This window comes from Helianthus annuus, chromosome 10 (genome assembly GCF_002127325.2).
Source record: "Helianthus annuus cultivar XRQ/B chromosome 10, HanXRQr2.0-SUNRISE, whole genome shotgun sequence".
NCBI lineage: Eukaryota > Viridiplantae > Streptophyta > Magnoliopsida > Asterales > Asteraceae > Helianthus > Helianthus annuus.
Window position 1 is genome coordinate 171,345,498 of NC_035442.2, and position 27,983 is coordinate 171,373,480.

At 38.8% G+C, this 27,983-nt stretch overlaps 4 protein-coding genes across 5 annotated transcripts; 2 read left to right on the forward strand and 2 right to left on the reverse strand.

Annotated features, from left to right (window-relative positions):
* Nucleotides 1-4,730: 4,730 nt before the first annotated feature.
* On the reverse strand, nt 4,731-7,108 carry LOC110886682. The gene is made up of 2 exons (XM_022134519.2): nt 6,606-7,108; nt 4,731-5,091 (listed from the first exon to the last, which is right to left on the reverse strand). Exons 1-2 carry the CDS (start codon nt 6,975-6,977, stop codon nt 4,918-4,920), a joined length of 546 nt encoding a protein of 181 aa, XP_021990211.1. The 5' UTR covers nt 6,978-7,108; the 3' UTR covers nt 4,731-4,917.
* A 4,795-nt stretch (nt 7,109-11,903) lies between these two features.
* On the forward strand, nt 11,904-15,063 carry LOC110886681 (nuclear pore complex protein NUP50B). 2 transcript variants are annotated; one of them, XM_022134517.2, is made up of 2 exons: nt 11,904-12,037; nt 13,439-15,063. In XM_022134517.2, exon 2 carries the CDS (start codon nt 13,486-13,488, stop codon nt 14,764-14,766), a length of 1,281 nt encoding a protein of 426 aa, XP_021990209.1. In that variant the 5' UTR covers nt 11,904-12,037; nt 13,439-13,485; the 3' UTR covers nt 14,767-15,063. The 2 variants fall into 2 exon arrangements, with proteins under 2 accessions (XP_021990209.1, XP_021990210.1); XM_022134518.2 differs by having other exon boundaries at nt 11,942-12,063.
* A 1,851-nt stretch (nt 15,064-16,914) lies between these two features.
* Nucleotides 16,915-18,149, reverse strand: LOC110883590 (thionin-like protein 2). The gene is made up of 2 exons (XM_022131306.2): nt 17,814-18,149; nt 16,915-17,167 (listed from the first exon to the last, which is right to left on the reverse strand). The coding sequence occupies exons 1-2, from the start codon at nt 18,100-18,102 to the stop codon at nt 17,091-17,093; spliced, it is 366 nt and encodes a 121-aa protein (XP_021986998.1). The 5' UTR covers nt 18,103-18,149; the 3' UTR covers nt 16,915-17,090.
* A 3,062-nt stretch (nt 18,150-21,211) lies between these two features.
* On the forward strand, nt 21,212-27,369 carry LOC110886680 (protein MLN51 homolog). Its single transcript, XM_022134516.2, has 11 exons — nt 21,212-21,951; nt 23,660-23,762; nt 24,265-24,464; nt 24,549-25,186; nt 25,948-26,059; nt 26,129-26,263; nt 26,356-26,411; nt 26,488-26,557; nt 26,667-26,741; nt 26,881-26,970; nt 27,060-27,369. Exons 1-9 carry the CDS (start codon nt 21,461-21,463, stop codon nt 26,671-26,673), a joined length of 1,812 nt encoding a protein of 603 aa, XP_021990208.1. The 5' UTR covers nt 21,212-21,460; the 3' UTR covers nt 26,674-26,741; nt 26,881-26,970; nt 27,060-27,369.
* The last annotated feature ends 614 nt before the right edge of the window (nt 27,370-27,983 follow it).

A 27,983-nucleotide genomic window follows, 5' to 3' on the forward strand; every position in this document is an offset into this window, starting at 1 on the left:
TTGATTTCGTCCACCGAGAACGGACCAATCAAGGCATCGGCCTCGATATCCGCTAGCTGAACCAGATTCGGGCACACTAGCTGAGGTCTATCCTCCATCGGCTCAACAACCCGATCCCCAAAAAAGGTCGCCACATATTCTTTTATTATAAACGGATTATTAACCCATTCTCCTTCTATACGCAGCCCGTTGATACGGTTATTGGAAGCGTTTGCATTCATAATCCCATGAAAATACGCCGAGTTTTTGTCTCCTTCAACCGCCCACCTAACACGTGACTTTTGTTTCAGATCCAAATTCTTCATACTGTCGGCCTCTAAAATGCATTTTTTTGCATAAATTCCTGGCGTCGAGTTCATCATCCGTCAAGTCTCTAGTTTCAGCCACTAAATCCAATGCTTCCAGCTTATTCACATAATCCCCATATTGACCTTTCTGTTTCTCCTTAAAATTTAATACCCACTCCTTTGTTTTCTTCTTGACCCACTTAAGTTTAACCCCCAGTCCCAGGTCAGCGGGACCCGTGAAACGGAACAAAACGCACAGCTGGTTAACATATTCCAGCAACCCAGGAAGCTCCATCCAGGAATTAAAGATACGTGTTGGAGTTGGACCAAAGTCGTGTGGGATAGTAGATAGGATAACCGGGCAGTGATCTGACGCAACATTATTCAAGGCAACCACCAAAGCATTTGGCCACATGTCTCTAAACACCTTAGAAACCAAAAATCGATCTAATTTGCTCAATTTAAGCCCATTATCAGACCTGTGGGTGAATTGCCTGCCCCCCATATTATATTCAAACAATTCCGCAACCTCTATAAACCGATTAAAGTACTCCGCATTTACCGCTACAAACTCAGAATTTCTCCTTTCAGTAGGCGATCTAACATCGTTAAGATCACCCATAATCAGCCATAATCCTTGCAATAATTGTTTCCATCCCCGCAATTCCTCCCACATACACCTACGAGCGACCGAGTCGTTTTGCGCATGAATATTAACTATGTTAATCAAATCCCCTGACCAGACACAATAAGAAAATGTCGATGTTTAATCGTACTAACCTTGTCAAAGTACATAGGGTTCCACAGTGACACAAGCCCACCTGAAGAACCAACTGCATAAACAACCTCAGATTCAAAAATGGATCGACCCCAAAAATTACTCAATGGGAATCTAGCCCCTGGACCAAATCTTTGATTCTTGAATAGCCATAAATTGAATTCCATGTGTTGTTTTGAGACTCTGGACCCAATCCGACTTCCTGGTGTCCCTTCCACCCCTCAGATTTAAAGTCAAAAAATTCATTGGACACGATTTAATTCACCTTCACCATTAATCAGAACGCTAACCTGATTATAAAAATCACCAAGTTTAAAACCCAAGCAAGAGCCGACTTCGATAGTGGCTGCAACTTCATCCGCATTCGCCTCAGGTTCTGTATCCCCGGCCAATACTGGTCTTCCCTGGTCGCCGCCGGAAGCACCTGCACTTTTCTCTGCCTCCGATTCATGTCCAGGTACCTCAGGTATCACTTGGTCGAAGTCACCGTCCACCTGATTATATTCCCCAGACTCCTCTGGTTGAACAGGGACCTCATTAGGGGTATCCTCTTTATCGAACACATTGTTTTGACCACCAGAGGTAAAAAAGGTGTTAGGTGGATCCTTTGTTAATTTAGATTTTTTAATCAACTCCTGTAATGGGTTTCTAGTACCACCGGGCTCCTTGTCATGGCCCAAAGGCCCACCACAGTTTCCATTAATTGGGCTCCTACACCTCCTGGGCCTCTTTCTAGACATACCACTTGACGTAATTGGAGTGGACCCCACCGAAAAGCTCCCCATGCTTTTATTCAGATCAAATAACGGCTGTGTCGGCTCCTTCGCATGATCCATCCTAATTGGGAATTGTGATGCATTAAATGTTTCTTTTGTCTTTGGCAACTGAGACTTTTCCCATGCAACTCATCATTTTCCACCACTTTCCCATGCACCCCTTCCCCTTCCCCAACTGGCCCGCCATCTTCTAGCCCATCAGTCACTATCGCCGGATTTCCATCCTCCTCCGGTACCGGAATTTCCACACCGCCCTCAACTTCCTGACTCCTGATCTCCCCCTCCTCTACCTCATCCTCAAACTCCTCATCTTCCCCAACCACCGATTCGATGGACTCCTCTGGGGCTTCCCCCCACAAGACGATAGATCATCGACGATAGAGTCCAAGCTCTTGTTTTCCACCCCCACTACCCAAACTTTAAACTGGCCATTACCCCAAACAACCTCCATCTCGTCATCGATACGCTTAGCCTCAGAAGTCAATACCCATGCCATACCTGTGGAATTGTCGGTCTGCTGCCACAAGAACTCCGAGCCAGACACGAGGGTACCAAACAAGTCCCCTATACGATCAAAGAATCTCAGATCTCGTAATTGTAACGGCATACCAATAATCTTCCCAGACAAGCCAAACGCTCAAATCCTATATGTTGGCCTTCCCACAGTACAGTTGTTGAGAACACCCTTTCCCAGTATTCTTTCTTCCTTGCTACAAAGTCAACTGCCGATCTTTTAACCTTGAAAACCACCATAACTTTCATTCCTCCGATGTACCCCACCGAACAATCTGGATACCCACCTTCCTTCAACATGTTTTTGATGTTACCAAAGGCCTTCACATCTCTAACATCACCGATGACGGACCTCATGACACAGTGATCTGGGTATAACGTTGCTCTCTCCTCAACTTTCAAGATCTTTTTGGAACAGGACGCACCAACCTTAGCTCCAGCTACCACCTCCGAGTATAAACCTTTATTGAGAACCGGCTTCGGAACGTAGACCCTAGTCGGCTGCACATTGTTCTCCTTGTAACGATACTCGGTCGGCCGATGTCCAGTTGGTTAGGCGGTTTGCCTATGGTTTTTTCCAAATCGGGCCACTGACACACTTAGCTTTGCATCATAGATCTTGATCGTATTCATACCTTTTAGTTGCCACGCACATCCCGTTTCTTTGCTACGTATGCATCTTTAACTACCCCATGCGGCATGAATGTCGTCCATAATAATGACTGTGTGACCCCATCCGGGAGGTTAGTAACGAAGAACGTTGTTACAGGTCTTCCACTACCATACCCACCATAGTTTCTGTACTGGTTGTCTACCCCCCATCTCCCTACCATTTCCACAGCCCAGAGACAAACTTTTAAAAGGTTAATAGGATTCGTATCGGTCTAGCTAAACTATACTCAGATAGCCGCGACTAATAACAGACCTACTAAGCAATCAAGGTCTGATCCAAGCTTGGAAATCCTCCGGAACGGAACAAGAATGAAAGGAAGAGAAGCACCGAAAGATCCCTGGAGGCGAATGGGTGAGAATAATTAACCGATTAGAAAGAGAGGTAAGATCCAGACGAACAGGGCTGAACGTCGATCAAACCTCGCACACTAATCCGTTTCTTACTTCACCGTCGAGCAACCAAGCGATTCCGGAATCAGTTTGAAACTAAAACCGCTGTTGACCTTTTGTTGACCAACCCAAACCAGCTCAGGACTTTAGAATTTGAACATGATTTGTGCGCTTTGGGCACCGCTACAAAGGGCTCGCAACTCTTTGGCTAATGCATGGATGCAAATGAGAGAACGAAAGGCTAGTATAAGATTTGTTTAATTTAATTGTTGTCAATTAATAGTATAATTGTTATCTCTACAAAACCTTGAATATAGTGATTTACGGGATTGCAATGTTTTATCATTTATATTTAGGGTATGTTTGGCAAAAGTAGCTGATGGCTGCTAGCTGAAAGCTGCAAGCTGGTAGCTGGTGGCTGAAAGCTGTTAGCTGTAGCTGGTAGCTAGTAGCTGTAGTTTTTTAGATATATTTGGTGTTTGGTAGAGTAGCTGGAGCTTTTAATAAAATGTATAAAATTACCAAAATGGACATAACTAAAAATTTAGAAAGTTGGTGCATTAAAAAGTTTCTTATTTTGAGAGGTTAAAATAGTCATTATTCCCTAAAAGCTTGTAGCTCCTTCTAAACGCTACTACTAGTAGCGTTCAACCAAAAGCTTCAAGCTCCTAACCTAAAAGCTTAAAGTTCCTTCAACCAAACAAGACTTTTTATTAAATAGGAGCTTTTTCTTAAAAGCTTAAAGCTTGAAGCTTCAAAAAGCTCATAAAAGCTCCATGCCAAACATACCCTTATTGTTGAATAGTTCTTTAAGATTATTATGGGGTGTTAAGTTTGTGTTGTAAATGCATTCATTCATTGTGACCCTTTCGATTTGTTTTGTTTTGTTTTGTTTTGTTTTTTTTTTTTTTTGAACGGCCAACGAATCCTCCAAATGGGGTACTGCCGAAATTCACCCCATCGGGATACACTCGCCTCCAAACCGGGGAAAACCCTCACCTAGGGCCGAAGCCCGTGAACACTGGCCCGAAGGCACGACAGTGCGGTGAGGTAAAACCCGCTCAGTTCAAGGATCGAACTAGCGATCTCCGCCTACTCGCCTAGTCTCCCATCATCACCAGGTGCCACAGAAAATAATGGGAAGAGCAGGAATTGAACTTGGGTCCCTTAGAACACCAAGTCTCTCCTATACCATGTGTTTGGCATACATGTGTTCAAAAGCATGCTAACTATGATTACTCATGCATCTTTACTTTATAACTTTATAAGACTACATCTATAATAATCACACAGTTTATAATGTATATAAAAAGATTTTTAAAAAATAGCCACCTACCATAATAACATAAAAATCATCTTTATACACATCCTTTGATCCATCATTCAAACTAAACTTGTATATTGCACAACAAAAGAGTAATTGTTATTGCATCAAAATACATTACCTCAAACAACATTCTATGCCGTTTGCGCCAAATATGATAATCAGTAAACCTGCGAATCATTCCAAACTAGGAGCTTCTTCGGTAGGATTGGACTCGAAAACATCAGGACTCGACGCCTCGGGTTCTTCTAACAAGTCCCTCGATTGAACCGACTCCTTGTATGCCGGAGTTTCTTTAAAATCAGTTGCACCCTCATTATACGTTGCCACAGCAATTCCACTAGAAATTAACTGCAATTTCAACACAGTTTATACGAAACTTTGTAAATCGATCTTACATTGATTCATAAAACACCTTCAATTTGAAACTGTTAAACCCTTTTCCTACTTTCCTCAAATCTTTTCCCATCATTAAATTAGGGATGAGAATTTCCGTACCGAATACCGGCGCCGTACCGTACCATACTGCTATCGAGCGGACATACACAGTAGTATTCGGTTTTAATTTAGCTCAATTTTGGTACCGGTAATATGGGATACGGAACCAGTTCGGAACTTTTAACCGCACTGTACCATATCAGATACCTTTATCATTACCTTTTTCTCTCTCCTATGCTCACAGCCACTTTCTTTATATGTCAAAAAAATTATAAGGGTAAACAGTGTTTTTTCGTATTTGCAGATGAACAGTAACATTTTCTCTCTCCTATACTCACAACCAGGGTCGGCTCAACCATTTTGGTGGCCTAAAGCAAAACTCGAGGCCTTTTTCCAAAAAAAATACCATTTGAGAAAAACCTTTATTTACCCAGGCTTGGGACCGGCAAAATGAACTAAAAATGAACTAAAAGGTTTATTGTTGGTGAAGTTAACTTAATTTTTTTGTATTTTTGTATACCTTTTTGTTGTGTAAATAAAAGTTCAGTCCCGCCCAAATATCATACATATTTTTTCTAAGTTGGAGGCCTATTGATTTGGAGGCCTAAAGCCCAAGCGTCAAAATACTTGGGCTTGGGCCGGCTCTGCTCACAACCCCTCATAAGCACTATTTGTAATGTGGAGGAGCCTCTCACAGAATTTTGGTGGACAGAATGTGAATGCTCGAACATATACGGCACGGTATTCGGTTTTGAATTTAGCTCATATTTGGTGTCGGTACTATGTGGTACTGAACCGGTTTGGAACTTTTAATGGCACCGTACCATACCAGTACCAACACAACATATAAGGTCCGGCATGCGATTCAATTTTGAATTTAGCTCAAATTCAGTATCGTTACTATACATTCGGTACTGGTGGTTGAACTTTTAAGAGCATTCACATCCATTCCACTAAATTGTTTGAGTGGGGTTTTTATAATATGAAGAGTATAAAAAGTGGTTGTGAGTGGAGGAGAGAGAAAATGTTACTGTTCATCTGTATATTTGAAAAGACACTGTTTACCCCTATAATTTTTTAATATATTTTGAAAGTGGTTGTGAGTGAAGGAGAGATAAAAGATAATGATAAAGGTATAAAAATATATTATTTAATTGAAAAGGAGAGAGAAAATATAGTGTATTTTAGTGTAATTTAGGGTGAAAAAAAATGGTGGAATGGATGTGAATGCTCTAATGGTACCATACAATACCAGTACCACCAGTACCAACCACGCATATACGGTATGAAATTCAGTTTTGGTTTTAGTTAAATTTCAATATAGCTTAGATATAATTTGCTACCACTAAAACAACATTGGAGCACGCCAGGTGTTTGTGTAAATGTCTTAATGAACAAAACAACCAAAAAAACATTAAACCAATTACCGCAAATACGATGCCAAAAGCCCACAAATACTCGACAAAGAATCCAAAACCATCCCACTGAGGCCCTTCCCAAAAGTCCGGTTCAAGCCCAGGAAGATCCGGCAACACATACCCATCAAAATTCTGCACCTCCGGGGTCGAATCAACGGTCCCAATTGCACCATCACTTGATGATTCATCTTCTTCGGATGAGGGTGACCCCCTTTTGTTCTTGCTGTCGAATTTGCCGGTTCTAGAGGAGAGTTTTTTGGCAGCTGAAACGATGTGGAGATTTGTGCGTACGGATGAAGGGGGTAGGAGGGATGGACGGTGGAGAGGGAAGCGGGTGCATGGTGTTATGGTGGAGGTGTCGCAGAGAATCCGGAGAGACATTGCAGGTTTTGGTGGGAGGGAGAGAATCTGTTGTGGGATTGGGTGGGAGGATAAGAGAGGGGGATGGGTGATATCTGAACCCGGATTTGACCCGGGATATGATTCAAGTGATATGTTATCTTATTAAAGCTAATCCATTCGATTTTGTGTTATCTTGTAATTCTTGTTGTCTATTTAGAGCATATGTAGTGGGGCGGTATGGCACCCCATAGCGTCGTCATGGCGCCGCCCACACCGAAACGCAGGGCGCTATGGCCGGAGATGGCTGCCATGGCGCGATGGAGATGGCGCCGTTATTCTGGTTCCTTTCCAACATTCCACCAATCAGAAACAAGCAATTTTTTTTATATTAATTAATAAAGTTGAAAATTATTAAACAGGTAATGATGGGTAGGGGTTTTATGACTACAGGCTCTAGTGATATAACGCCCCATAAAGCCCCCGTGTGACGTGACACGACACGTGTCGCATAACGCCCCACAAGGGGCTTTATGACTACGGATGGCCTTACAAAGCCCAAATTTTGAATTCTCGTAAATAACTAAAATTTTAAATGTCACTTAGTATTCAAAATAACATTTTTTTTTAAATAAGAGGCCGGTTAACATACAAAGCGTACAAAAGATTGTGGGTTGCCCATTAAATCAGATCAGTGGTTAATCCAAACGTAATGGCAAAAGTGTAAATATTAGCAAAAATAAAACATGTGTTTTACTAAAAAGGGCATTAATGTCATTTCTCAATTGCAAACTAATCCTCTCCCAAATTGAATTCAATATACAACACCATAATTTTACCGGTTTCTCTCAAAACCTTTGAAAAATAAGCACCTTATATATGGCTAAAACACGTAATTCGGGTATTTTTCATTCCAAAACACTGAGTTTTAAAGTCTAAAGTAAAATTTTAATCGATTATTATTTAACAAGGGTTGACTAAAAGAGCATATGAAGGAACGACGAAGCAAACTCAACCTATGGAATACTATCAAGGAAAATTAACACAAGTAATTTTAATTCCTTATCTGGTTTCTTTGTTTCTCGCGTAATTTCTTTGTAACTTGATTAATTTTATAGTGACTTATGACCTCATTTAAACTTTTTGAACTTGCGTAATTGTTGTTTGATCATCTTTCAACTAGCGTAATTGTTCATGCTATCGTAAAGTTTGTTGGTATTTGATCTTGCATAATTGTTGTTTGATCATCTTCCAACTAACACTAAATTTGCGACAATAAATTAAAAATCAAAAATTTATTTCATTTCACTAGATAAAACATTACATTGTTCATGAAAATGAAAAGTACGACAACTGGAATATCAAAACAACCAATATTAAAATGCATAAATTAAAACTAGTTGAGTATCTAATCCACCTTAGGTTTTTTCTCGCGAAATCATCACCAAATATTTCCTAAAATATCAGTCAACACAAATTATGTCAGTGAGCATACTAGTTTGTCTATATAGCATAAGTATGAATAAAAATATCAGATCCACATGTTGATTGTATACTAAGACATATAATCATACTAGCATGCAAGACCAAATATCAACCCAATTCCACTAGCGTAACCTTATCACCGAAGTGAACAGGACCGTAAAGGTTGAATACTTAACAATGACCCAACAAACGGGGCGGTGTGTTAATCCTATAATGATATACATGTTAAGGGAGGCTTTTTAAAGTTAATGACAGGTAGCATGCATATGATTTGTCCTAGTATGTATAAACAAGTAACATAACACGTAAGCATGTTTAAGAATTGAGTGTTTGCATAAGATTGATTGTATGTGTGATTGTAATTTTGATATGGATACATGTTGCAACCCAAATAGTGTTTAAAGCGTAAAATGAGTCAAGTATGAACTCACGGTTTGCGAAGATTTCCACAAAATGCGAGTGAATGGTTTTGAAGGATGGAGTCACCAAAGTTTACCCTAAAATGGTAAACAAAGGTGTAAGAGTATGAGGATCTTAGGATTGGAATATAAATGGAAAACTTATAAGTATGAAACTACATAAAACATATCTTGCCTAGATACTTATTTGTACACTATTTTTAGTTTGCGTTTTTCATGGGTGTTACACCCTTTAGTTTGCTAAGTAACCAAGTGAGGTATCACCTATGCGAGTACTTCCAACATTGCGAGATTGGAGGCTTGGTGTAGTTTACTCACTTTATGACTTAGAGATTACTTAGAGACTTACAAGAACTTAAAATAAGGCATATGAACCTTAAAATTTATGGAATAAAACCTTAACACAACCCTTAAACATAGAAGTTTGTTGGTGACTTGTTTTGGTGCGAAAAAATTCCAAAAACAAAGTAAACATAAACATGTTTATAAAGTTTAACAAAAATCCTCATGTGGACCTCGAAAATGGTAGTATACCAACTTTGTTTACCTTGGTAAACATGTGGTAATTCTCCTAGAGGTTATCCGAGGAAGGAGAAGAAGAAAAATGTAAGAAAGAAGACCAAAACTCACTATTTTGGTTCTTGAACATTCTACCCAAAGTGGAAAATTGGAAGATTAGAGAGTGATTTAGAAGTGGTGAAAGTGTTTATACCGTCCGTAATGGGGCGGTATATACCGCCGGAGACGATGATGGCTCCCCATAGCGCCTGGCTACACCGTTACGGCCGGCGCAATGGGGTTTTTTGTCTGCCCGCTATGTATATCACGACGTTACCATTCCTTCCCCACTCACACACACATATATATATATATACATACATATATATAAAGCCTCGCACATATGTAACCCCATTACACACTTAAGTTATATAGCTACATATGTAACCCCATTCTTACACAATTGCCACTTGTCACATAACCCCCCACTATGTGGCTCTACCACTACATATGGCCTTATAAGGTGTTAGGGGTTGGTATTTATAAGTGGGATAAGTAGTTGGGTTTAAAATGAATTGGTTGGTAGTCAGGATGATGGAAATTTCATTTTTGCTCCTTGTGGTTGTTTTGTTTGTTATTTGATGCTCAAAACATATAGTTAAACATGTTTTTGGGTGTTTTAAGTGTATGCAAGCATGTGTAATATTAAATCACGCATGGATAATATTTCAAATAAAATATGATCTCGATGTATAGCTCGGTTTTAAATTAAAACGTGTATTCGCGAAATGTTTACGTATTATGCAAGTATTATTAAACAATGATATATAAAATATAATTTTCATTATGATCAATTCTTGAGTTATAAAGGATTGAAGATAGAATACGAATTAAAAACAAAATGGAAAAGGTTTGAAAAATTCGGAACGTTACAGTTTGTTCATCCTTCAACTAGCGTAATTGCCAAATGTGGTTTTTTTAACTTGTGTAATTATCGTTTGATCATCTTTGCAACTAGCACAAGTTGCAAAGATGATTAAACATTATACAAGTTAAATAAAATCACATTTTAGCAAAAATATGATAGTATTTTGTTCTAGTTGGTTGACTCGATGTATTTTTTTTTATATATATATTGTGTTATGAGTAGTATGTACAAGTAACTAAAACACAGACGTACATGTTATGAGACAAAATATATTCCGCTTAGCGTCTCACAACACGGACGGGGCAAAAACTAGTTAGAAAAACAAAATACCAATTCTAAGACCGTGGGGTATGGTGGGGCTTGAGTTGGGCTTGGGCTTGGGTTGGGGTATTTGTTGACACGTGGAATGGGAGCCCCCCCCCCCCCCACCGCCTGGTTACGTGTCCGCGGGGTATGGCGGGGCATGGGTTGGGCTTGGGTTGGGTGCACCGCGTGGCAGAATATTAAAAAAAAATCTAAAAATTACAAAATAACAAACCTAGAGCATTAAATAAATTTCAAAAAGGTCGATCTTGTCGAACGCCTTTTGCTCCTTGCCTCGAAACTCTATGTTCGCCACCGTCACCCGGTCCTTGTGGCTTAACTCGCCGCTCGGAACGGCTTCGTAGTAAGCCTTGAAACGCTCGAGCTTGGGCCGTAGCTCGCGCCATTTATGTTAGCACGCGTTGAGGTTGTGGCGGTCGTTACCGACGTTATGTCGGTAGGCTGCGAATGCTTCCGGCCAATATTTTGTTTGGCCCGGTGGCCGCCCCTTCATAGCGTCAACGACGCTAGTGACGAGAGTCATTTCTTCTTCATGGGTCCAGGATGCCATAGCGGGTTCGTGGGATGGGGGGGGGGACCAATGGGTTAGCGGGTTCGAGAGAACTGGGTAGCCGGTGGGGTTGGGTTCGTGGGATGGGGGGGACCAGTGGGTTGGGGGTTACAATATATAGGGGTTGTTGGGAGACCCGGGTGGCGGTTTGGTTTTCCCCAAACCGTTTGAATTTAAAATTCAAAATTTGAAAAGTCCGCTATGACGTGGCGAGTGAGCGAATGGGAGGCAGCCAGCTAGCATGTCCATACCGCCCCACGCCCGGCTTGAAAGCCAAGCCCCAAGGGCCACACCCTAACCCAAGCCCACCCGGGGTGGTGGCTTGGGCGTTTTCCCCCAACCCACACCTAGAGGTGTACAAAAAAACTGGTTTTAGAACCGAAACCGGAAAAAAAACCGAAAATGGTTTTTTTTTAACCGATTTTTTTAACCGCCGGTTTTTATACCGGTTACTATTCTTGACTTCAAAAACCAATTATTAACCGAACCGGTTATTAAAAAACCGGTTAAAACTGGTAAAAAATCGGTTTTTCCCAACCGGTCCCAACCGGTTATTGTTTTGGACCTCAAAAACCGGTTAGTAACCGGAACCGGTTAGTAACCGGAACCGGTTATAAAAAAAACCGGTTTTTATTTTGGGTGAAAAAACCGGTTTTTTTTAAACCGGTTTTTTAATAACCGATTAACCGATTTGTACACCTCTATCCACACCCCAACCCAAGCCCCATACCCATGGCCTAATAATCCTAAAAATAAAAAAAAAAATATTTTATATCGAATAATAAGATTGTGAATCAGAAGTTGGATGAATCATTAGTCTAGGGTTCGTTCATATACAAAGGCAAGCGTCCGCAGTCCGCACCGCCAAAGCCTACTCTACACTCCTCCGCTTTTCAAGGTATCCTTTATATCCATTTACATCTCGTAAGTTATCAACTTTTGATGATTTCATTGATCGATGCTATTGAACTTCGTTACGATTCTTATTATTCATTCAATCATCGTAGTGTTCATAATTATCCATCTCGTTGTTACCGATTTTGATGTTAAGTTCTGTAAGATTTGCACAAATTTGACTATTCTTGTTGTCTAGGGTTTAGATTTGTTTGATACTTTCTAGAAATAGTATAAAAATTGAGGCAGATTAGGTTAAACTGTTTATGTATCTTCTATGAAATAATATGATTTTTTAGCGTGCTTTAGTGTTTGATTAGGTTTAGAAGGTGGATGGGCATGAATGAGTTTCTGAAGCTCTTGTTGAGATGATTTTATGTTGTGTGGGTAACTCAAGTCTCAAACATTGCTTGTATGACTAATAATAATCAGGTTTATGTAACAAATAGTTGAGCTGTAGAGTCTTACGTTACCGTTTTTTACTGGTTTTCCGATCTGTTTTGAGCTTGGTTTTAATAAGCGAGAGGCGCACAAAAGCGACGAGGTTAGGCGGCGGCCTTTTCGTACCCAAGGCCCAAGCTAATTATATTTTTTTTTGTATATCCCATAGGTTTTGTAGCTTTTCCTACCCAAAATATAGCTATAAGTAAGGTTTTTTTTACGATTTTAGCTGCATGTACAAGCCAAAAAACCCAAGGTACAACACTTAGATGTATATAAACGCTTCAGGTACAAGAGGCGCGCACCTCAAGCCAAAAAGCCCAGAAAAATCCCAAAAAGCGCGCTTTTTTGGCGCTTCTTGTAATTACTCTAGGCGCTGAGTGAAAAAGCTCCGGGGTGTGCGCCTCGCGCTTAAGCACGCCTGAGGCGTGCTTTTTAAAACCAAGGTTTTGAGATACGAAAGAAATTTCTTTATGTTGTATTTTTTTATGGCGGCTGGTTGTGTTTTTCTTGGTTTTAAAAAGAGGAAGCTTTACAACCAAATAAGCTTTATGTGGTATACTAGTATGTACAATTAAAGTCGCATCTCTCTCATCTCTTTTACATATCAGTATTTTAATTATGTAAACCATTAACAATCGCTACATCCTTTCAATCATGAGTAGATATCAGTCTCTTGATGTCCTGTAGACCATATATATAATTTTTTTTGACCCACGTGTACATGAAGTACCGCCCTAAGGCCCTGCGGTGTTTTTCTTATTGCTTCGATTTTCAAAAATAAGGTATTTTCTAGTTTATCTGAAAGGCTTTTTATCCTGTACTCCACTTCCACTTATGGCTTCGGTGTATTAGCTGAGATTTGCCACTACTAAGTTATATCGATAAGCTGTGAAGAAGTTGTTTATTCTATTAGAAATGTTTATCTTTCTGTGTCATGCAAAATCCGTTTCTTTCGTTTCAGGTTCTTGATCAGCATTCTTGGATTCAAATTTCCATCACTTTTCTGTCATGGGCGACGCGGAGAACACACTTCCACCGTCCAAAAAACGGGCTGCAGGAAGGGAACTAAACAGAGACAACCCTGGTCTTGACGACGAAGAAGATGTTAATGAACAAGAAGCAGGTACATTCAAGAAAGCTAGTGAAGAGGTTTTAGCCAATAGAAGAATTGTAAAAGTCCGTCGAAACCGAACATCTTCCGCCCCAGCCGCACCTCCATCCAACCCTTTTGCGTCAATTCAGTTAGTACCTCCCACAAACGCTACTTCCACTCCAGCTGCACCGTCATCGAACCCCTTCGCATCAATTCAGTTAGTACCTCCTACAAATACCACTTCTACCCCTGTGGCAGTTACAAATGAGTCTCAAGATAATGATAAAAAGGAAACTGTAAAGGAAGAAGATGGCGGTAGTCAAGAAGTTGAAAGCAAAGTTAACGAGGCGGAAAACAATGAAGTTGACAGCGAGGCGAAGAAAGTTGAATCAGCTGACGCTGTGTCAGCAAAAGAAGAGGCTGAAAGTGAAGCCAAAAAAACCGAAAGCAGCGATGTTAAGAATGATGAAGAAAAGAACACTGAAAAAGCTTCAACCGGCAATGATGCTGATAATGAAGAAGAAAAGAACACTGAAAAAGCTGCAACGGTTAACTCGTTCCAACAGCTTTCAAGCAGTCAAAATGCTTTCACTGGAATTGTCGGGACCGGATTTTCGAGTTCGAGTTTCTCATTCGGGCCGATCACAAAAGGTGACCAGCCCAGTTTTCCGTCTTTTAGTTTTGGTACCAATGGGAACTCGTCGCTGTTCGGGCCCGTTTCTGATACCACTGAAGGAAGCAACGTACCTGCTATTAAAAAAGTTGAAGTAGAGACGGGTGAAGAGAACGAAAAGGCGGTTTTCACCGCAGATTCTGTGTTATTCGAGTTTATTGATGGCGGGTGGAAAGAGCGCGGTAAAGGAGAGTTAAAAGTCAACGTTTCAACAAGCGGAAATGAAAAAGGTAGACTCGTGATGCGAGCTAAAGGCAATTACAGATTGATATTAAACGCTAGTCTTTTCCCCGACATGAAACTGACAAATATGGAGAAAAAGGGGATTACATTTGCTTGTTTGAATAGCGCCAATGAAGGAAAAGACGGTCTCTCAACTTTTGCTTTGAAGTTCAAAGATCCTGCTATCGTTGAAGAGTTTCGTGCAGTTGTTACACAACACAAAGGTGTTAACACAAATGCGAATGCTGCTGTTCCATCTTTGAAGACTCCGGAAAATTCTCCTAAAGCGTCAGATGAGTAGGGGTAAATCGGGCAATCGATTGTATGCAAGAGGTAGTCGCCATCTCTACCTTTGAAGGCATATAGAACGTCAAATAGATCAAATGGATCTTTCTGGTGAACGGGTCATCTCTCATTATGTAGCCGAGTTTGTCTTTTTCCTTATCTATTATTTCTTTCTTAACGTAAACCTTATATCTTATCGAGTCTGTTGTCATTGGGCTTTTTGTGGAGAATAGTATTGTTTTGAGTCAAATTTGCAGACAAAACTCAAAATATGGAGTTGATTAAATGATAATCATTTCGGGTTGATGATTTGTTTGCCTGGGCTCTTTAGGGATTGCTATATCTTTAGAGGCGGCAATAGCGTTACTAATCTTTCTTACGCTTTTTATTAAAAAAATTAATATTTTTTGCAAATTATTGGTGTGTTAAATATTATTACAAAAAAGTTATTATTTTAATTATATAGTTTTTTGTTCTAATATAATGGTTTAGGAGGTTTTATGCTGTATTTCGACCAGCGAGACATTTCTTTTAAATCTGGTCTTTATTTTACATATTTGACCGCTAAATCAACCATCCATTACGATCCATCCTTCCAAGGATGGTTGCGTATCTGCATCTGCCGGGACGCTAGTCACCGTTCATGCAAGCTGGAGCGTTTTCTGTTCTTAAATCTTTCCAGCACGGTTGCCTTATGTACTGCCGGTAAAAAATGCTTGTACATGCTGTTGTACTAGTAAATGTCGGTTATTAAGAGTCGTGTGCTATGTGGATGTTAGATTATATGAGAGTATTGTCGTTACTTGTTTCTAATGGTATCACCGAGTATTTACAACTGGGGCTGAACTGAAACAACGCAAGCTCAAACACGATTCAAACTCAGTCCTATGTTTTGGTAGGGTTGTGCACCAGTTCGACACTAGATTGGACCTAATCGGTGATGGGAAATGGAAGTAGTCGCGGTTAGTGTTGGTTTTGGGTCCGCCTGTTTATGATGCAAGTTGTGTTTGTTATCTTGTATTTCTTTAATAAAACAAGGTTTTGGCAATTTATTGCAAACTGTGTTCTTTGTCTTAAATAATTACAGAAAACGTACTCGATGTTTGCAAACCCTTGCAAGTTATGTCCTTTTAGCCTTAACTCGGTTATTTTTATGGTTAAAAATCTGACCAAGTGGACTCCACACGAGAGTAAAATGACCAAAATACCCCCATGTGGGGTTCATTTGGTCAGATTTAACCACAAAAAATTAACTGAGTTAGGGCTAAAGAACATAACTTGCAAGGGTTTGCAAACATCAAGTACGTTTTCTGTAATTATTGAAGACAAAAGACACAGTTTGCAAGAAGTGACATACGTAAAGGACGTTTTTTGTAATTTACTCTTATATAAAAACGAGGCCTACAAAGGAGGAGGAGGAGGAGGAGGAGAAGGAGAAGGAGAAGGGAGAAAAAAATGGTGCCACCAAGACTTGCCCTCAGGACATCACCTATGATATGATACGACATAGAGAGGTTTTTACCGGCTCTTCTATCACTTATTTTGTGGTTAAATTTTAGATATAATAGTTGAATAATAATAAAAAAGTATATATGTAAAACAAGAAAAGAAATATTTGGGCCCTCCAAAAATGGACCCTGTACGGTCGCACCACTTGCACCCGTCAAAACTGGCTTTCTACTTGGCCCAACACAGTTGAGTCAGATCGGCTCCACTTCTTTTGAACGGCAACAACTTTATACATATATAAGGCCAGCAAGAAACCGAATAACAAAACAAAGCAAAAAAAGAAAGAGACTGCAAGACAAAAGGGGACTTGTAACTTATATCAAATTAGGTTGTTAGTTGAGTTTGTGATTAAAAAAAATACAAAGCTGGTTTCCTACAGAACCCAATCCGTGTGTTAAGTGGATTTCCCACATGCTGTCATTTTGTGTCATTCACAAGCAGTAGTCAGGCAAGTTCACGGGTCAAGTAACGACAATATACACACACTAAATTCATTGAAAGTTTATATTGGTTTTTCTTGTTTTTCACAATTTATAGTTTAATCAAAAGGAACTGAGTACGAATATTTTTATTAAAAAAGTTGAATAATGTCAGAAAAAATAACGCCATAAGGGTGCAAATAGCAAGAAAACAAGATCAAACTAATCATATTAAATAGGTCAATCTAAGAAAGTTTCATTTCAGTTGAGTCTTTAAATTCAAAACAATACAATACAACAATGACTTTTACAATGATTTGGATATGTTTTCATGAACGATCAACATGAATAAGAACAAAACAATGCAATTATGAAACATGAAATCGACGACTTAAATGAGTGGTGTGTCAAGTTAAGGTGATATAGACGAGTAGCTCGTAGTGCATTTGTTTGAGCATGACCCAACACAGCTTTCTACATTCTTTCCATCTGTAAACAAGAGTCACAACAAACCAAGTATTCATGAACTTAGCGCATTCGCATTGGAACATTTTCAAACTTTCATATGTATGTATGTATGTATGCATGCATGGGTGTTAGGTAAATCGTGTTTGCGGATTAACAGGTGAACCGACATGAACCAAAAATTTGATACGAACCCAGACCCGACCAGAAAATCTTGTCACACACATGAACATGACACAAGTTTTCCCTGGATTTTTGCATATTAATGTGTGTGTACTAGTTACGTCTAAACTACAAAACTTTTATTCCCCTTTTATCTTTTATATTTGGTATAAAATACTTGATAAGTTTAATTTATGACATAAAACATGTTTTCTTTGAAATCAGAAAAACAAATGTGCCAACCTGCAAAGTTGGCACGTCAACCAACGACTTAGGTTAGTGTCGTGTAAAAAATTTACACATTATATATGCAGGAGCGGACCCATGTACAAGCTTGGGTGGGCGGGCGCCCCCTTAAATAAATTATGTATTTTATAAGCAAAAAACATGATCACACCCCCTTGAAAGTTTGGTTGAGTCCTTCGTTCGCACCCTCAGGAAATAATTCATGGGTCTACCACTGACTATATGTATGAATGTGTATGTATATATGTATATATGTGCATACCAGGATTGTGGGCTTTGCTGATGTTAGAGCAAAGGGAAGTGGCACAACCAAGCTTGCAGTAGCCAAGGTTCTGGGTATGTGGATCAAGAGCCATGGTTGTGGGAAGAGATGGAAAGATGCATTCTTTGAGGCATTGGGTGGTGCAAGTGCATAGACTTTTGTTGGGTTCAATCATGCAGAAAATGAAGCATTTAGCATAGCAATCCCTAAATGAATTCACATCACCCCTACACACACTTACCATCACACACATCACCACCACAAGCTTCAAAATCCCCTTCATCTCCATTCCTGTTTTCTTTTCAAACACAAAGGTATGGGTTTTGGTTTTCTTGAACTCACATGTTGTATTTATATATGTATATGGGTATATGTGTGTATCCCTTTATTCTAAAGAATATTTTTATTTAATGTATTTTTTAATAAAATAATTGGAGTAAAAAATAATAAAATATTAAAGTCTTATATGTAACAATCATTTGTCCTGTCAATTTGGTCTAGTGGTTAGTCATTTGGTTTCTCTTCTTGTGGTCTCAAGTTCAATTCTCACTAACATTACTTTGAAGGACATTGGTAGTGGCAGTGAAGTTTAGAACTAGGCCTCTCTGGAGGTCACCAGTTCGAGCTAAACCGGGTTTTACTGTAGTGGGCCTTCGGGTGGGCGGATTTTCCCCTGAACTGGTGGCTTGGTAGCTCGGGTATGCATCCAACTCTGATCGTCATGGAAGACGGAATGCATTTCATAAATGATGGAACGGGATGATGTCATAAATACATTAAAATAATAAAAAATATATATAATTTATCAAAAATAAAAGAGCGAAGAACTTTATCTATTGACTAAATTTGTAATGCTAAATATGAATATGAAGTCTAAAATAAACAAAATATACAGTCTGATGTATTGACTGAATCAATAAATAAGACTTTAAAAAGAATAAAAATATTTTTAATTTTGTCCAACAGGTTCGTCCGTTCAACTTATTTGGCACGTGACAGACCAGTCAAACAAAATATGGTTTAAGAGTAGTTAATTGGATCAGTCAAATTTTGCTGCTTTCAAAGTCAAAATTACCATTGATGCAAATATAATTCAAGTTTTTACATCAGATTCAAGACCATAAACAAAGAAACATATCAAGATCAGTTGGTTACAAACTTCAAAGTCATAAAGAAAATCAAATCTTCATATTCATCATTGTCGCTAAACACACACCTAGTTGTATGTGTGAGAGAGACTCATTTTAGAGAACGAAAGCAAAGTCCAGTGAAAGATGATGTTAGATAGAGAAATAATTTTTTTCTTGCCAAAGGTAGACCGAAGGTACTAAGACCATAAGCAGTTTCAAAACCACCACCACAGCCTTTAATCGCCAACTGAATCTGCTACCACCACACTCCACTGTCATCTCGTTGCTGCCGAAATACTGTCAATCGCCGAAAAAACGTGAAACCCTATTCTCTTTTTCTGTCACTGATGCATAACACCATTATCTCCAAAGCACCACCAACCACTTATGTAGTTGCAAGAAATCAACACACATGCACGATATTTAGCTTAAATGGTAATATTGTTATAGGTGAATATTTCAACCAATATTCCGGACAAAGACTAACCATCCGGGATATTTGATAGGTTTGATATCCTGAACCTATTTCCTATATTTAACTAACTCATAATTGCACGTGTTGTTAAACTTATGCACGAGTGAACGAATACGACCAAGTTAAGCCGATGACTCGCGCTTTCTGTTGAAAATATGAGTGTTGGCTTTATGGAATGGGTCTTAAACGTTCACAAGGGAATATTCGAAGTATCCAAGGATATCAGATAGTTAGTTGTTATCGTAACACTACATATAAGAGGCAAATTGATCGACTTAGGGCTTACACACTATGATTACACGTTACACTCGCATACTCACATGTTCTCTTTTGCAGCTTACTCACTCACGATTACACTAACACTAACACTTGCACTAGAAATCATTGTACAATTGATCAACATTGTTCTTGAGTTGTACTCTTTTTATTGTTTTAATAATATTGACTGTGGTATACAACTTTTATAATCATCTCTCAAGGTTTTGTGCCGGCGAAAAAGGGCTTTCCTCGTAACATCACGTGTTCTTTGTCATTTTTCTTTTGCTTTAAAGTTTAATCTCAATATCTCGGGCTATATCCTGATATTCTCAACGATATTTTTAGCAATACAAACTATTTATCAATACAAGTATATAGCATTTACATTTATCACATATATAACTGGAAAAGTAACCACAAAGACCATAAAATTGACTTGTATCTCGAAAGCTGTCATCAAAACCCTATTTCTGTCCGGACTATGGAAGGTTCTGTTAAACCTCTATTCACCCACGATTGCTTCCATCATTCATTTTTAGCACATCATCATCATCATCATCATCGAGATTAGAACTATTTAAACATCACCTTAAAACTGTTGTTGCGATCGAAAACTTCGACTTAGGGAGAAGAAGTCACTACCACCGTCATTATGAAACGAATGCGGTGAGTGAGTTGTAGTTTTGTCTGGAAATCCGACTGGAGAGGTATCGCTGGTGTGAGAAATCTGATCCCTTTTTCTTCTACCAGTCAAATTTTATAGTTACTCTCTCCCTTTCTTAATTTGAATGGATATATTAAGAGTACAAGCATAAAAAGACTATGTATAATTGACTTGTACATGAACATTGTTTACTTGCACAGTTAGCTACAATGAAATTCACTCACATACAAAAGTTGCAATATAATATAATATAACACAACACAGCATAACACAGCACAGCACAGTACAACACAACACAACATAACATCATACTCAGTAATCTCACAAATAGCAAAGCTAAGGTAGGGTCTGAGAAGGGTAAGATGTGTACATCCTTACCCCTACCTCGTAAGAACAGAGGGAGATTGTTTTCAATGAGACCCTCGGCTCGATAATAGTTTTGCACCAAGCATTACCCCTCACCCCTACCTCGTAGTGCATGTACACCTTGTCTTTTGGCTATAAACGCCACCACATGATGCATGAGTAACCGTCTGTCCCTTTCAACGTTATTTTCACCAAATTAGTTAAATAACATTAAAATTAATGCAATTTCACCTTTGCCTTCGAAGACCTACACATATGTACATTATATGCGCACACCGCAAGCGGGACGTTAATGTAACGTAACGTAATAACATTACGTTATAAATAGGACATTGACAATTCTTGAAGGTCTAATGTGCTACTTATACAAAAGTACAAGGGTTATTTTAGCGTTATAAATAGGACATTGACAATTCTTGAAGGTCTAATGTGCTACTTATACAAAAGTACAAGGGTTATTCTAGAGGTTTCGTACCTCTTGTATGTATCTACTACCGCCCCTTATCTTCTCCCTTCAATTTTCCATCCAAATAGGTGCCCTAGAAATACAGATATTCCACCTTACAACAACTACACACCCTAATGTTACTTTCGATCTCTCCTTTCTCCAAACCCTAACAAAAAAAATCAAATCTTGCTCTCCAAGTTTCCCCATTCCGGTTGTTGTTAACCGTCACGATAAACTTTCAACCGCTTTGATCTGGTCTATTGATCAGAATTAGGGTTTTTGTTCGAGCGGTTTTTGACAGTTGACATGGCGGATGCAGCGGATGAAGATGAGTACGAGAGTGATCCGGAGCAGGCCAAGCTTTCGTTGAAGATGCGGCGGAGGACGGTGGCCAGTGACGATGAGGAGGAAGACGACGGTGGTGGTGATAACGCTAGGGTTAGGGTTGGGGTTGGTGAATCTAGGGTTTCGGATTATGAGTCGGATGGGCAGGGTGCGGCAGCGGAGTATGAGGATGAAGATGAAGATGATGATGAAGAATATGATTTAGTGGAGGAAGTTGAAGTTGAGGATGAAGTTGTTGAGGGGAGTTCTGGTGGAGTGAAATTGGAGAAAGAGTATGTGGATGAGAGTGTTGATCAGGTTGATGATAATGGGAATGGAGTGGGAGAGGGGGAGGGGGAAGGGGAAGGGGAGGGAGGGGAGAAGAAGGAGAATGAGCCGTTTGCGGTGCCGACAGCGGGCGCGTTTTACATGCATGATGATCGGTTTAGAGACAGTGCTGGTGGTAGACACAGGTGATTGATTATCTACTTCTATTTGGCTAATTGGTGTTGATATTTGTTGCTATGTGTGGTTAGGTGTATTGCTGTAGTTAATTGGAGTGATTCCTTAGATTGTTTTACCTTAGTTTAGTTAGTTGTGTTGTTTCAAGGGGGCTCTTTTACTGTTTGGGGTGTGATGCCTTGAAGGTTGATTGCATTTAAATTAATAGGTTTCAAATGGCACAAACTTTGAATAAGTATCTCATCATTAGTTGGCTAGTTACTGGTTGTGGTGAAAAGTTCTGAACTTTGACTTAAATTGTTACCGCCTTTGATTAAATGGTAACTGTAGGAGTTAATACATCATAGTTTGTCTTCATCTACAGTTTTTTTTTCTGGGCGTCAATATTTGCAAGTCAATTGTGAAAATAACATGTTAAGGATATATATGAATACTGAATAGTATGTAGGAATGAGATGTTCACAACACAGGAAGGTGTTAAGATGCAAGGATGGTTTTTTTGTGAAAGAGGGGGGGGGGACTCGTTAGTAAGTGCCGATACATGTCTAGATATGCCAGATGTTTTGTGTTTGGTACATACCTTTTGCTGAATCCGAACTTTAACCATCCATGTATTGGAACCAATAATACTTTCTATTTGGTATATTTTATACTGTTTTTGTCATTGGTGTTTTGTTTGTTGCAAATTTCATCCATAAATTACTCTCATTTATCCATATATGTTCTCAAAAAGGAGCGCACATCTGACTGTCTAGTGACGGATGGGTTATTATTACCATTAAGATTGATTAATATTGTTGTGTTTCAAGCAAATGAATTCACTATAACTCTAAGCTATTAACACACCGCAAAATAAGATTATTCGTTTTTACTGGAGTTTTATTAGTAAGGTTGTTCCTGTCAGTTTTTGAGTTCGTGACTGGAGTCGTATCAGTAAAGTTGTACCTGTCAGTTTTTGAGTTAAACAAACTAGTAGGTTAACTTTCCATATCGGGAAGTAGATCCATTTTTTAGAGGATGGATGAAGTTTGAAAAATTGAAATTCATTGACAACACATTTTAATGAAATTCAAAAAGACGATGCTACATATTATTGTTATCAGTTTGTGATTAAGATACAAGTGTTACTTTAATTTTTTGAATCAAACAAAACTACCGGTCAACTATTGTTCTTCTTGAACTTTTTTTCTTTGTAATATATAAAGGTAAAGATTCTTTATAGACCCAAACGGCCAATTGTGCAAAGCATCCGGTCATCCACACAAGAATGTTGTGTTGTAATATTTTTTTATACAACTCTGTCAAATGTTAAAAAACTCTACACACTCAGAAATACACAAGATAATAAACTTATTTGTCTGTTTTACAGAATGTTATATTACAGCTTACCTTTGTCGTCTAATCTGTCTAGTCTAATCTGTTTTACAGTAATATTTCGTATCTTCATTATCTGAAATATTTCCACTTCTATATGCTACAGTTGGTAAAGTTGGAGATCATTCATTGGATATAATATTTTAATGGATAAAATGATGCTTTAATTTTGTTGCAATTATGTCATTTAACAATTTTTTTTAGGATGTAGAAGTTTATTTTTTTTGTATCTGGTTTCTTTCTTCAGTTACATTTTATTAGTGAGTTGTGACTTTTAATTTACAAGCTCTTCTTTAGTTGACGATTTTCCAAGCTATAAAGTTTTTGTTAATTCGATGTTTTCAGGCGAACTCTTGGTGGGAGGAAATTGTGGGAGTTGAGAGATGAAAGCAAATGGGGCCATGACAAGTTTGAAGAAATGACTATGCATGAAAGGCCTTACAATGAGGTGAATTATAAACTATTGTGTGTGCGTCTTGGTTTAAAAAAGCGCGCTTAAGCGCAAAGCGCATCTAGGCGCAAACCCCGTCGCCTTGTGTGACATAAGGCGCACGATGTACAAGAAGCGCAGCTGAGGCGCGCTTTTTAGGTTGAAAATCGACCTAAGGCGCAGCTGAGGCCACACTTTTTGTACATGGGGTGTTTCTATGCTTCTGAGTGTTGTACAACAGGCTTTTTATGTTGTACATTTATTTTTTTTTTCATTTTAAAACATATATAAAGCTTTATTATAGCTAAATCATTGGTATTGGATGCTAAACACTTATGGGATATTTAAAAAATTATATAATCACTTTGCGCTTTGCGTACGAAAAGCTCACCGCTTTTGCGCTTCGCTTTTTAAAAATCGGTTTTAGACCTCATCGCTTTTGTGCGCTTCCCGCTTTTTTAAACCAAGGTGTGCGTGAGTTTGTGTGATTCTTGTGTTCTAACATCTCTTGCATCATCAGGGTAGAAGGGTTCCAAGAGGTCGTAATCGAGCCCGCGGTAGAAACCGAGGTGAAGATCATGGATTTGTGCGTGGAAATCGGCCTAAAACTTACAACAATAACAATCAAATGAGTGGGCCCAAGTCTGTCAGAGGTCGAGGCCCTAGAAGATATCAGCCTTCTACACAAAACAGTTTCGAAGCTTCTGCACAAAACAGACAGTGAGTAGATAGAAATATTATGATCCTTATTTGTCAACTATTATCTCTTTTATCTGTACGGTATCTAATTACCGAGTGTTTTAGGTCTGCTAAACCAGTTGAGAAAACCTCACATGCAAATTCAGGACGAGCATCTGCTGCCCCGTCAGCATCAGAATCTGCACAAGTTCCCGTTAGGAAAAATGTTGCATCGAATTTGAATTATGCTTCTCCCCCGTTTTATCCGTCTGGCTCTTCGAACAAAGAACCGAACGCGACTCAGAAAAAAGATGCTCAAACTGGATCGCTTAACAGGGGCCCACACACTCCTGTTATGTCAGAGAATTATCCGGTTTCTCAGTCCAATATTCCTCGTGGGAAAAACGTTTCCGTTTCTTTAGGTATGGACAAGCTTTATATAGATGATTCGGTCTCTAAGCCCTTAAACAAAGGCCAAATTTCATTTGGGCAAGTGGCATATCAACCCGTAAATAGGCCCAATGTTCAACCTTCTGGTCAACAGTTTGGCGCTCGATCTGCTAGTGTGTCCCGTGCATCTTCCCCACCGAAAACATCTGGTCCCGCACATGGGATTGAACCTACTGACGTGGAATCTTCTACGGAATCTAATGATTCTAAGACCGCATTGGTTGGAAAAGGGAAAGGTAGTGTTCCAAGCAGTGGAATGAGCTCGTTTTCTTATGGTGATCAGAACTTTCCTGGTGCTCCAACATTCTTGCCAGGTAAATGAATTGTTGATAACATTTATGCATAGGCATGTAAACGAACCGAACGTTCATGAACTTGTTCGGCGGGAAGTTCGTTTATTTAATTAATAAATGAACGAACATGAACATAATTTTTGTATATTTAAATAAACGAACAAACATGAACGCACGCTTTGTTCGTTCATTTATGTTCGTTTACTTACATTTGTTTATGGCTGTTCGTTTATGTTCGTCTAAATTTAAACACATAAGTTGTAATATTTGTATAAATATGAATATCAAATATTAAAGGAACTTTCTACTACAGATATAGATATAACTAATTGGTAATTGAGATTTCTAGTAATAAAAGTGGGGTTTCCAATGGAATTTATCGTAACTAATCACTAATTTATATAAAAAATTACTTTATTTATGTTTAGTCAATTATGTTCATTTGTGTTGTTTATTGCTTGTTAAATTATGTTTGTTTAGTTTCTTTGTTTGCTTATGTTCGTTTAGGTTTTAAACGAACGGACATGAACATAACCATTTTCTTCATAAACGAACATGTACAAAAAAATGTGTTCGATTATATGTTCGTGTTTGGTTAAAGTTAAATGAACAAACATGAACATGCCTCTGTTCGTGTTCGTTCAGTTCATTTACAGGCCTATTTATTCATGAATCATAAGTTCATTACTTTGAGCTATTTTTCTTTTTAATTCTATATATTTTTTAAGGCATGAAATGATGATATATTGATATATAATCTGCTATATTTGTGGATCGTGTAGTTATGCAATTTGCAGGGCAGCACCCTGGGGGTCTCGGAGTTCCTGCTGTCGGCATGGCGTTCCCTGGATACGTTGCTCAGCCGAACGGGATGGGAAATTCTGAGATGACATGGTAACATTTTTTTGTTTTGTTTTGCGGCCTTATGTAAGTCGAGTACTAAGATCTTTGATGATGTACTAGGTTACCTGTTTTGGCTGGTGCTGCTGGAGCTTTAGGTGCTGCTGGACTAGGGGCACCCTATCCTTACATCACAATGGACGGTGCGTATCATGCACGTGCGTCTGGTCAGCCGGCGGCATTAGCTCCTCCTATAAGGTACACCATTGTTTTGCCGAAAGTTACGTTCACATATATGACTTCGGTGTATTTAGTTTTTTTTTTTTTTTTTTCTGTTTTTGTTTTTCTAGCAAAGACGGTAATATGAATAAATCTGGCAGTGGAATGATGCCTTCTCAGAAACCTGGTAAGACATCACATAATAATTAATATCGATATCTTAAACTTACAACAAATATAATTAATTAAATTTACTTTTGCAGAGCTTGCAAATGATGAATTGAGGCAACGCCAAAATAAAGCTCGCAGATACACTGAAATGAAGTTTGATAAGTGAAGTATTTTATACATGAAAAAAGCTATTGAAATTAGCTGATAAAAAGATCACTTTCCAACTGAGTTTCTTGTTCTGAAATTTCGAGTGGTACTTATGGTGCTGCAGGCGTTAGGCCTTCTGTGATTTCCAGTTTACTCCTGGACCACTTTGGGCGACCGCATTATTCCCCAATTATTTATGGTAATCACCTTTTATCAGTTATTTTTATCTTGTTACATTAAAACGTCAGCAACCAGTTTGAGAAGTGAATTGTTTCTTTCATATTTGTTATTTAAACGCCGACTATTGTGCTTTGTTAATGTTTCTGTGTACACATCAGGTATGTGTTTGAAACAACGCCTGCTCATGCTGCGTCCTCGTAGTTAAAGAATGCAGTCTGACAGGTGGCAGGACTTTTTTTGGATGCAAGGTATAGAAAAAACCTTAGATGTTGATTTATATATAATATTTCTGCATAACTGTTGGTGGTGATTGTTGGCATGCTTATTTTCTTTACAGGTTTATTGTGGCTTTGTTTCTTCTTTTTTTTTTTCTTTTTTTTTTTTTTTTGAATTGTGAAAGTTTTTGGATGGTAGGGCTCTCTTTGAAAATATATTTGGGAGAATAGTAAAAGAACAATAGCAGTGGCTTTGTGTCAAGTTTTGTGAACCTCCTGTGTTTGTTTTTGTTCTTCCATTTTGAGGATTGAGTTGTGTTTGGGGGTTGAATCGCCATCTGTTTTGCGTTGCAGCATGTTTGGACTTTGGAGACTTGTTTCTATCTTTTGTATGACTTGGTAATTGTGTTTCTTGATAACTCTGTTTTGTTATTCCTGTGTTTTCATAACTCGTTGGTTTATCGGTCCACTGGTCAGAACGGTTTCACAAAATGGATAACGTCATAGATAATTTAAGAAACCATCCACGCTTATATCGCTGGCCTGGTTGAGCATTCTTGAACCGCTTACCTTCTGTCTGAATTTGAGAACACTTCATTTGAGTATACAATGTATTTAGGGCTTGAATTGATAGCTGTTTTGCAGCATGTTTGACACTTGCTTTTATTCTTTTGGAAAAAGATAATATTAACATTTTTTTCTTCGTTCCTTGCTAGAAAACACAATACTCTTGATTTCTATTAGAGTAAACTGCAATTTTACCCCCTGAGGTTAGGGGTGATTGGCACCCTTACCCCCCTCCTAAGGAAATAATTGCAATTTTACCCCTCACTGTTTGCTGTTATGTTGCAACCTTACCCTCCGGCCTCGATTTTGTTGACTAATTTGTTGACTACCACCTGAAATGACTAATGCCCTTTCATATTACCCCCTGTGTTTTGTGCACTCTGTGATATTACCCCCTGCCACCGCCATTCACCACCACAACCACCACTGCCACTTCCAGCCACCACCCTCAACCATTTTTCAGTGTTTTGTCACTAATT